The 10,286-nt window shown below is 41.3% G+C and overlaps 1 protein-coding gene across 1 annotated transcript; it reads right to left on the reverse strand.

Moving 5' to 3' along the window:
- Window positions 1-6,954: 6,954 nt before the first annotated feature.
- On the reverse strand, window positions 6,955-8,898 carry LOC143983396 (uncharacterized). Its single transcript, XM_077483047.1, has 2 exons — window positions 7,787-8,898; window positions 6,955-7,147 (listed from the first exon to the last, which is right to left on the reverse strand). Exons 1-2 carry the CDS (start codon window positions 8,750-8,752, stop codon window positions 7,088-7,090), a joined length of 1,026 nt encoding a protein of 341 aa, XP_077339173.1. The 5' UTR covers window positions 8,753-8,898; the 3' UTR covers window positions 6,955-7,087.
- Between the last annotated feature and the right edge of the window lie 1,388 nt (window positions 8,899-10,286).

Below are 10,286 nucleotides of genomic sequence, written 5' to 3' on the forward strand. Positions count from 1 at the left end.
TCCCTAGATATGGGATTGACTATTCATTCTAGGTAAATGGGAGTCCCTGTTTTGCTGAGGTTAGTTACAATTCTGAATGGGAAATATTCAAAGCTAAGCATTTTTTAGGGCCAATGGATAGGCCAGAAAAAGCAGCAAATTCATTGAGTATTGGAATAAGGTTGGGGCCTGAAACCTGTAGGGAAGAAAGAAATAATAGTATATCATCTGCAAAAAGACAGATTTTGAGTTGGTAACCACCTACTTCAATACCTGTTATAGTAGGATTTGATATTATTAATTGGGCAAGTGTTTCAAGTGGAAGTGCAAATAATAAAGGGGAAAGTGGGAATCCCTGTCGTGTATCTCTTTCAATGTTAAACAAGTCTGACTTATATCCTGCATATTTACATAACCTTGTAGTTTGTTAAATAATGGCATGATTCAATTTATGTAATTAGGTTCAAAGCCCCATTTTTGTAAGGTGTAATTCAGATAGGGCCAAGAAATGGAATCAAAGGCTTTCTTAATGTCTAGCGAAAGAAAGCATGCGGGAATGTGATGTGTTTTTGCAATATGAGCTAGAAGGGTTGCCCTGTGCACATTGTCTCTTGCTTGACGTTTAGGCATGATGCCCACTTGATCACGGTGTATTAGTGATCCAATAATTTCATTAAGATGAGACGCTAGAATTTTGATATCAGTGTTTAACACAGAAATAAGATGGTAATTGGAGCAGGACGTTTCATCTAAATTAGGTTTCAGAATCATACAAATGATTGCCATTAACGATTCTGGTCTAAAAGATTTGTTATCTAATATATTATCAAACGCATCCGCTAACACAGGGGAAATAATGTCAGCAAAAGTGCGATAATATAGTGCTGTATATACATCAGGGCTGGCCTTTTATTTATTTTTAAATCCTTAATGGCAGCCATTATATCTTCTATAGGTATATGTTCATATAAATGATTTTTATGAGAGGATGATATTTGAGGTAGATTTATGTGGGTGAAAAAAGAATCAGCTTCTTTAGGGTTGAAGTTTTTAGTTTCAGAATAAAGAGATAAGCTAGAACCACATGTCTGCACAATTTTGAGTGGATTGCTGGTGTATGTATTTCTAGTCCATTTAAGTTTAATTGGTTTAAAAGATTTATTTATGGATTTTAGTGCTCATGCTAAATACGTGCCAGCTTTATTAGATGTTATATAAAACACATGTTTAATACGATACAACGTTTTATCTGTAGAATTAAATCGTATTCCAGTCTTGCCTTCTCTAGTTTAATTTTTGTTATCGGGGTAGGATTATTTTGGAAATGTATAAAGGAGGAGTTAAATTCAGTTTCTAGTTTTCTTGCCATACTTATATGTTCCCGCTTGAACTTTCCCAAATGTTGTTGGATTATTCCTCTGAAAACAGGTTTGTGCACTTCCCAAAGGGTCAATGGGGAAATGTCTGAACCTGTGTTATTTTTTTAAGTAGTCTTTTAAAGGCTTGTTCAATTGATATACGATGAGATGGGTGTTTTAATAATATGTTTGGTCAATACCATGTATGATCATGCACTTTTGGTATGGTAGATGCAATGGAAGTGAAAACTGCATTATGATGAGACCAAGAAATTTGGATTAAATTGGATACAAGTATTTCAGGAACCCTTCCCAGAGATAAAAAAATATGATCAATTCGGCTGAAAATGTTATGCGGTTGTGAGAAATATGCATATTTTCTTTTTGTAGGATTATTTTCTCTCCACGAATCCACTAGCTTAAATTTAGAGAAGAGCTGGGAGAAAGACTGTTTAGATTGGTTTCTGGGAGGAGAAAAGAGGGTTTTGTCCAGACATGGAAAATTGACCTGATTGGAATCCCCACATATAATAAGTGATCCCATTCTATGTGAATTTATCACTTGAAAAAGTTGTGACAAAAATGGTATAGGTTTTTTATTAGGCGCATAGTAAGAGACAATAGTTATGGTTGTGTCCATAATAAATTCGGTGAGTATTAGATATAGTGCCTTCCAGATCTTTAATTTCTGCTTGTAATGTAAAAGGAGTGGTCCGATGGAAAGCTACAAGAGTACCACGTTGGTTGGTATCAGCTGAAGCTGTGAATATCTGTGGGTATGAAGAAGTGTAAAATTTGGGTGTTGAACTTTTTGTAAAATGCATTTCTTGTAAGCACACAATGTGTGATTTTTTGGTCTTAAATGTTCTGAAAGCTTTTGTGCCTTTTTGCGAAACATTTAGACCCTGAACATCCAGGGACAGTATATTCAATGGTGCCATAGCAGTTGAGTTAATAGATCATTCTTACCAGTTATTCAGGTGTGAAGGTTTCTCAACCCAATATCCGTGGATAAAGATAGAAATAAGAGAAAGAAAGGTCCAGGGAGACCTGGAGTGGCTAAGGAACAAAAGACATGTGAGGTCATATCACAATTAGATACAATAAAGATGTTAAAAGATACAGGGTGTACCAGTGATGAAGGACAAAATCTTCCATCAGGGGATTGCCACCATAGAGTCTCCTCATAATATATTTGGAGATCCAGTGAAGGCGAATTGGGGCACACAGATCTTCTGTGAGCAGAACACCCACCACAAAACATAATAGATATAAACATCATAACAATGTTTGCTAATAAACCCTATCAATATTTTGTTTGTTTTAACTCTTAACTGAATATGTTTTCCCGAAGAGGATAAACTGATAAGAAATAGATTTATCTAACAACAGTATTAGCATGAAGAATCCTAATATGGGTATATAAAGGGTGAGAGAGACTAAACTTTAAAGTTTTATTTATCTAGTAAATCCAGGTTATTTGGTTAACACGTATCAATAAAAACTTGCAATCCTGTAGATATAACCCATGTATGGTAACTGAAAATCAGTGTTATTTTATAGTCACATCAGTATGCAGCGAAGAGATCATATAGATCTAATTGGAAAGATATAATAAAGGATAATGTTCCCAAGATCCTGGATATAATAATTGGAGTCATATGTCTTTAGAGAGGATCTTAAATTCCACCAGACATTGTGACCAAGTTCTGGGATAGTTCAAAGATATGCAACCCTTTATCTACTGGGGGCGATGGATGATCTCCAGTGACTCCAGCAAGGAACATGCACAGGATCCTGCCTCCATTGGAGGCACCCAGCCATTGACATGGTGCTAGCCCTCAGCTACATAAGACCTGTCAAGCTAGTGCTGCATCATTGGCTGGGTGCCTCCAATGGAGGCCGAATCTTGTGTGTGTTCCTCGCTGGAGTCGCTGGAGATCATCCATCTCTGGCAATCGAGAACTGAATTACATCGCTGGAGTAGGAGCATGGATTTATTGGATTACATCACTGGAATCTCTTTTTTATTTTTATTTTTTTTTAAATTTTTAATAAAGGACTTGTGCAATGCCGTCTCTTGTGTGTTTTTTTAACATTTTGACACTTTCTTTTTGTGAAATGGTAGGGGTACAATGTACCTGCAGACCCCAACAATCATCGGGCAAGGGTTGTGGGGATGAGGCCCTTGTCCCCATTAACATGGGGACATACTTCCCATGTTGAGGGCATGTGGCCTGGTATGGTTCAGGAGGAGGGAGCTCTCTCACCCCCCCTCTTTTCCTGTGGCCTGCCAGGTTGCGTGCTCGGATAAGGGTCTGGTGTGGATTTTTGGAGGAACCCCACTTAATTTTTTTTTATTTTCGTGCAGAGTTTCCTTAATATCCATACCAGACCTGAAGAGCCTGGTAATGGAATTTTGGGGTACCCCCACGTATTTAGTTTTTTTGTTTACAAACGTTTTTATTCAAGGAATAAAGACAAGTACATGAAAAGATGCAACGTGTACAGTAATCTACATCGAGAATAGCATATAAAGTATAAATCAATGTACATACAATACATACTCTGACTAGAGTGCTAAACCCAACAGTACAATATAGAATTGTATATCGTTGAAATGTACTCCATGAAAGAAATGTAAAAGAGAAGAAAAGTAGGAAAGGGAAAACATTTTGAAAGAGAAAGAAAAAAAAACATAAACACAACCACAAGCGTGTGCAGTCAGGTAAGTTTTATCATCCCTACCAGTGGACTGGGTGCCAATCTACTGCCTAAGACCATATGGCCTACTAATTAAAAAGACGACCACGAGGCCCACTTGTTATCAAAGATGGGCATGGAATCCATCAATGTGTGATGTAAGCGTTCCATAAGTTTGATCACTTCCATGCGTCTAAGAACCTATTCCCAAGGGACCGATGGTGATCTCCAGTGCAAAGCTATTGTCCAGTGAAACGCGCTGACAAGAGTGTGGGCTAATTTCTGGGCCGGAGGGGCCAGTCCCGGGATGTTCGCATATAAAAGGCCAATCTGGAAAGTGATCCCTATCCGCGTTCCTGTGGACTGGAACAACTACCTTCTGCCATATGGGCTGGAGAACTCTACAGCTCCAAAAAGTATGGAGGAAGTGTTAGGTTGCTCGTCTTCTTAATAATACCAGTTACCCCTGGTTGCCTAGGCTAGGATGGAGGAGCGGAGATCCCGTTCACCGGTGGACAGACATCAGACATACACGATTTGTACGTGAATAATGGCTGCTAGGTTTATTAACTTACACATAGCCTTTTATGCAGTAGGAGAAAAAGACCCTGCCCCTTAGAAGGCATTACACATAAACATACGTCAGCATTATACTTCCTCAAACAATAGTCCTTGTTAATAAATATAGACCAAAGGTTAGTTAGCTCGTTACGCTTTGCACATCAGTGTCTGCTGACTGACCCCAAATATGTCAAGAGTTCAGCAAAACCATTCTCAACCAGCATTACCTCACCATGCAGTTGGTATCACAAGTTGAAACAGACAATTGATGCTTGTATAGAAACTTGAGACTGACCTTCTGGTCAGACTTGAGTAATCATCTTCTTTCTGTCACGCTACTAATTATCACGTTATCAGTAGTCTGTTACGTACACATAACCCAGGCTTTATAAAATTAAAGTAAAGTATAAATAAAAAAAGGTACCTTATACCTTATAATCCTCCCTTTGGCCATTCTGTACTATACAGAATGTTCAAAACCTAATCAAGGTTCATGTTCCTGATTCTCATACCAAATATTTGAACTATTGGGAATGGCGGTTAACTTTAGGGTCTCCTGATTTGATACAGTCCCCTTAGCAGAACAAAGACATCCTACAATTCTATAGCAAGCGTATAAAAATAAAATAAAAAACAATATGATCACAATGGTCATGGCTGTGTTTTTTAACCAAGAGGTTATATTTCCAAGACTAAAATTGGCTAGAGGGTCCCATGTTATTGCAATATTCCTAGCCTCGTCTTGGAGTTTATTTACTTCTTTTCTGTGTTGTGCAATTATATTATAGTAATCAGGTATTTCAATGCTAGTATTATGGATCCAGGTACAGCACTCATAGTCTTCCGTAACTTCACAAAGCCCTGTGAGTGCTGCACTCATACTTTCTATGGCCAGTTCATGTAATTCTAGCTGTTTCCTTATTGCCCTAGTTTCTATGTTTAATTTAGTGATATCGTCGGAATTCTTTTCCAAGATCTCATCAATAATTCCAGTATAATTATTCAGTCTCTTCATTAAATCTATTCCCCATCCTGTCCAGGATGGGAACCAGGCCCATGCCATATCTTTTTCTAGGAATACCTTTCTCTTATTACGATGTTTAAGGGGATATCTGGGATGAACACTGGCTTCAAGAAGGTGACTCCCTTCTTTATCCCCCAACACACCCATAATGGGGGCTAGTGCTGCGAGATAACACCATCCCTGGGGTTTTGTGGGGATCCAAGGGTGACAAAGCTTCCCACAACAGATATAAGTATTATTCCCCAAGGCTATGGGGCGCTTGAGGAACACTTTATACAATTTGTCGGAATAGCTAGAAAATGTAAGAGTTGATAAGAGTTGAGCCATAGGGGAAGTGGTGCTGGTATTTAAGAATTGGTATAATGTGGTGTTTAAGGTGGTGTCTTGAGTTCTATAAAAGGTCTCGTTTAATGCTGTCATTGAAATATTAAGCTTTGATTGCTTACAAATTTCGGCTCCCTTGGTAGTATTTCCCAACCTAAAACACCAATCTGGATAATGGCTTCTACCTATGATCTGAAAAGTGAGGGTTTTGTTAGAAGCTTTTCTTGTAACATCGGTAAGAACTATTGGGGGTGTGCCTTTAAGGAGAAGGGTGAAATTTAAAGGTATGGCCATCAAAGGAATCCTAGCAGTACTAGGGTGAAGCTTACTACATATCCAGCATTTATCAAAACCTGATTTTTGGGCATAACTGTATTTAAATTTTAATAACAACATTTTATCAGTGAACTCTTGGGGAGGTTCACTTCTTTTGTGTCTAACAGCGGGTGTGTTATTTGTCTTGGGGGAGGGAGTCCCACAAATCCCTTTTAATGGTCCCAAATCTTCTGGGTGGTATATACAATTAGCTATCAACCAGGTTGGTAAAAACACTACTAGGGTAATACAGCATAAGAGGCATAAGGCCTTTCCTGATACTGATGGAGAAAGCATCTTTGTTTTTTAAAGTTCTGATTATTTGTTATCTAAGAGTTCTGTTCTTCTTCTTCGTTTCTCATCCCGGCACTTGTTGGCTCTGTTTTGTCCTTCTGAGGGGGTGTGGGATCTTCCAGGGAAATTTGTTCTATGCCTCTCTGAACTTCTTGTAGATCTTGTTCTTGGGAGTTGCTGCTCTCTGTCACTGCCAGGGGCTCTGGAGTCGAGGGAAGCTGGGGACACTTCTTAAGACGGCTGGCGTGGATCCAGGTGTTTCCTAGGTCTGTTAACACTGCGGTCCTGGATACCTTTTCCACCTTCCATGGTCCTGAGAAAGCCGGTCCGATACTCTTTCTTTGTGCTAATTGTTTGATCAGCACTTTATCCCCAGGGATGAAGGGATGCGTTGGTTCTGTGGGAAGAGGGAAAAAGGTGACAGAAACTTGTTCGTTCATTTCATGAAGCATACTTACCAGGTTTTTCACGTACATTTCCTGTTGGGAATAAATGTCAATATCAGTGTCTTGGTCTAATGGGGGTAATTCTATGTTTGCGGGGATTCCCATGAGGACCTCAAAGGGTGATAATTTTGTTCTTGCATGTGGTGTGGTCCTAATTTGGAACAATACAGCAGGCAGATGGTCAAGCCATCCTTTCAACGTGCCTCCTGTGGCCTTTTTTAGTTTATCTTTGATATTCCTATTCATTCTTTCCACTACTCCTGCACTTTGTGGGTGATAGGGGATGTGCAATTTCCATTGCAACCCCAAAAGTTTGGCTACAGTCTGGGTCACAGAGGAACTAAATGCGGGTCCTCTGTCTGACCAAATGGATGTAGGTATGCCGAACCTACAAATCCAGTGATTGAGCAAACACTTTGCTGCTATGTTGGCCGTCTCACCTGTACAGGGGATCGCCTCAACCCATCCTGACCATTTATCCACGATAACGCAGAGGCATTTCAGATTGCCTTTCTGCTTGGGCATGTGAGTGAAATCTATTTGCAAATCCGTCAGGGGGCCCAAGGGTGGGGGTAGGTGACCATGCAAACCATGTCTCTTCCCCTGGACATTGTTTTGGGCACAGGTTAGACAACTCCTAGTCAGGAGCTTGACCTGTTTGTTCAGATTATTTGTACAAAAGGATTTCATATATATATATTGATCAAAGGGGCAGCTCCTATATGTCCTGGACCATGGAGATATGAGAGTATAAGTACACAGTTTGTTTCGGGTATGCCCAGGATCTTCCCCTCTTTTGACCAAAGACCTTCAGGGTCTTTGGTCAATCCTTCCTGTGTCCAAAAATGGACATCATCTTCTGTGGCCATTGATTGCATCTGTGCTATGACAGTTTTAAAGTTAGGTGCTGCGAAGTGTTCCTTGAAAAACATTGTTGTGGGGGCAGGTGGGTTAGGGGAAAAGGCAGCAGCTCTTTTAGCTTCTCTGTCAGCAAGAGCATTCCCTTTTGAAACACGACTGCTGTCAGAGGAGTGTGCCTTTACTTTAATTATGGCTACCTTTTTTGGAAGAAGAATGGCTTGGAGGAGAGCACTAATCTGTGTGGAGTTGGCAATTATTTTGTTGTCTGCTGTTTTAAAACCTCTATTGGCCCATATCACACCAAAATCATGCACCACTCCAAAAGCATATCTACTGTCTGTGTAGACGTTCACCTCTTTACCGGTGAATAGAATGCAGGCCCTAGTGAGGGCTTCTAACTCTGCTACCTGGGCTGAAGAAGGAGGTAATGATTTTGCCTCCAGTATGATGTCTGGTAGTTGAACAACTGCATAACCGGTTAAAAAGGTGGAGTCAGAGGGACGTGAGCAGCTACCGTCAACGAAAACATCCTCTGCACCTGAGATAGGGGTGTCAGTGAGATCCGGTCTGGGACTGGTAATAGCAGCAACCTTTTCCGAACAGTCATGTATAATGTCTGGGTCATGTGGTAAACGCATCATGGAATGCAAAAGGCGCACAGCGGGGTTGCTGGCAGGCACATATTTGAGTGTGAGGTTATCAGTGTTCATCAGTGTTATCTCATAACCACTAAGTCTTTGCGAGGTCATATGTTGGGTATTCATGTTCTGAATAAGATGCGTGACTGAATGAGTGGTATAGAGAGTCAATGGGTGACCTAGCACTAATTTGTTTGCATCTTGTACAGCCATTGCACAGGCAGCAAGATTTTGGAGACAGGATGGCATTCCCTGTACTTGGATGGGGAGTTTTTTTGATAGATATGAGACAGGGCGATACCCTGATCCATGTTGTTGTGTTAGCACGGCGGCAAAAGAGCTTCCTGAAACTACACAGTAAAGTTGAAAAGGTTTACCGTAGTTCACCAACCCTAGGGCGGGTTTACTTGACAGGCTGTATAGTAAAGCTTTAAAAGCTTTCAGTCTGTCTTCTGTCCAATCTATCAATTTGGGGGCGTTTGACCCAGTAGCCTCTCGTAGGATGCTATCGTAATGAGAACAGTCGGGGATCCACTGGCGACAATATACAATTGCGCCTAGGAAAGAAAGAAGTGCTGCTTTGTCTTTTGGAGGACTGAGAGCCTGCAGGGCTGCGGCGCGTTTGGGTGACACCAGCCTTGTTCCTTCTCTAAGGATACAACCTAAGTATTCAACCTGGGATTGGCACCATTGCACCTTCTTCCTGGAGGCGAGGTGTCCAGCTCGGGCTAGGTGTCCCAACAGTGATGTTGAATCGACCGCACAATCTTCAGCAGTTCGACTGCACAGGAGCAAGTCGTCCACATACTGTATCAGTACCGACCCTCGCTCAGATGTCCAAGACTTGACAGTCTCATTGAGCACCATTGAGAAGGCGGCTGGGCTGTCTACATACCCTTGCGGTAAACGCGTCCAGGTTAGTTGGCCCCCGGCCCAGGAGAAGGCGTAGATTGGTTGCGCCTCCTCAGCAATAGGAACGCTAAAGAAAGCATTCGCTAGATCAATTACCGTATAACAGAGGGAGCCTGCCGGTATGCGTGAGAAAATAAATGTGATATCTGACACTAAGGGCGGGAGTGGAACCACTTGTTTGTTTACTGCTCTGAGGTCTTGGACTAATCTCCACTCGCCACTGGCCTTCTTTACAGGGTAAATGGGTGTGTTCCAGGGGCTAATAATTGGTTTTAGGATACCTTTAGATATGTAATCATTGATCTGGGGGGAAATGCCTTGGGTTTTTTCGGGGGGCAAGGGGTATTGTTTGTGATATTGTGTCTCTGCATCAGGGCGCATCTGTGGGGAGTAAGGTGTACAGTTGATGAAACCCACGCTCCCCTTATTTTCTGCCCAGATGGCATGTGTTTCAAGGGGGGCGGGTAAGATCATGAAGAAGCCTCTGTGTGTATGTCGTTTCGGGGCATGCAAGTCACAAAGTGGGGAGCTGGCTGTGAGGGAACCTTTCTTGTCAAATTTTATCGTAATGTTAAGTTTGGACAGTAAATCCCTGCCCATGAGAGACACGGGACAGGAGGGCAAGATTGCAAAACTCTGGGTGCATAGTTCTTGTCCTTCTGGAGTGGCTACAGATAACGGTGGTGTGATGGGGTGGGTGACAGATGTCCCATTTATACCAATAGAGTTTCCCTCAGTACATTGTGGTGTGTCAAAAATAACATCATTCACTGAACTGAATGTGGCCCCGGAATCCAGTAGAAAACACACTAGGTGATTGTCTACTCGCAATACAACTTGAGGAAGGCTTTTCCATGAGGGGTTGTAACAC

The sequence above is a fragment of the Lithobates pipiens genome, unplaced genomic scaffold (assembly GCF_037356315.1).
Source record: "Lithobates pipiens isolate NorthernLeopardFrog02 unplaced genomic scaffold, aLitPip1_a1.2 Scaffold_16, whole genome shotgun sequence".
In the NCBI taxonomy this organism is placed as follows: domain Eukaryota; kingdom Metazoa; phylum Chordata; class Amphibia; order Anura; family Ranidae; genus Lithobates; species Lithobates pipiens.

Coding starts and splice junctions, on each gene's coding strand:
- LOC143983396 (XM_077483047.1), bottom strand. CDS start 8,752: ATGCCATCCTGTCTCCAAAATCTTGCTGCCTGTGCAATGGCTGTACAA. Junction 7,148..7,786: donor GGTCAAAAGAGGGGAAGATC/CTGGGCATACCC, acceptor TTAGGACCACAC/CACATGCAAGAACAAAATTA.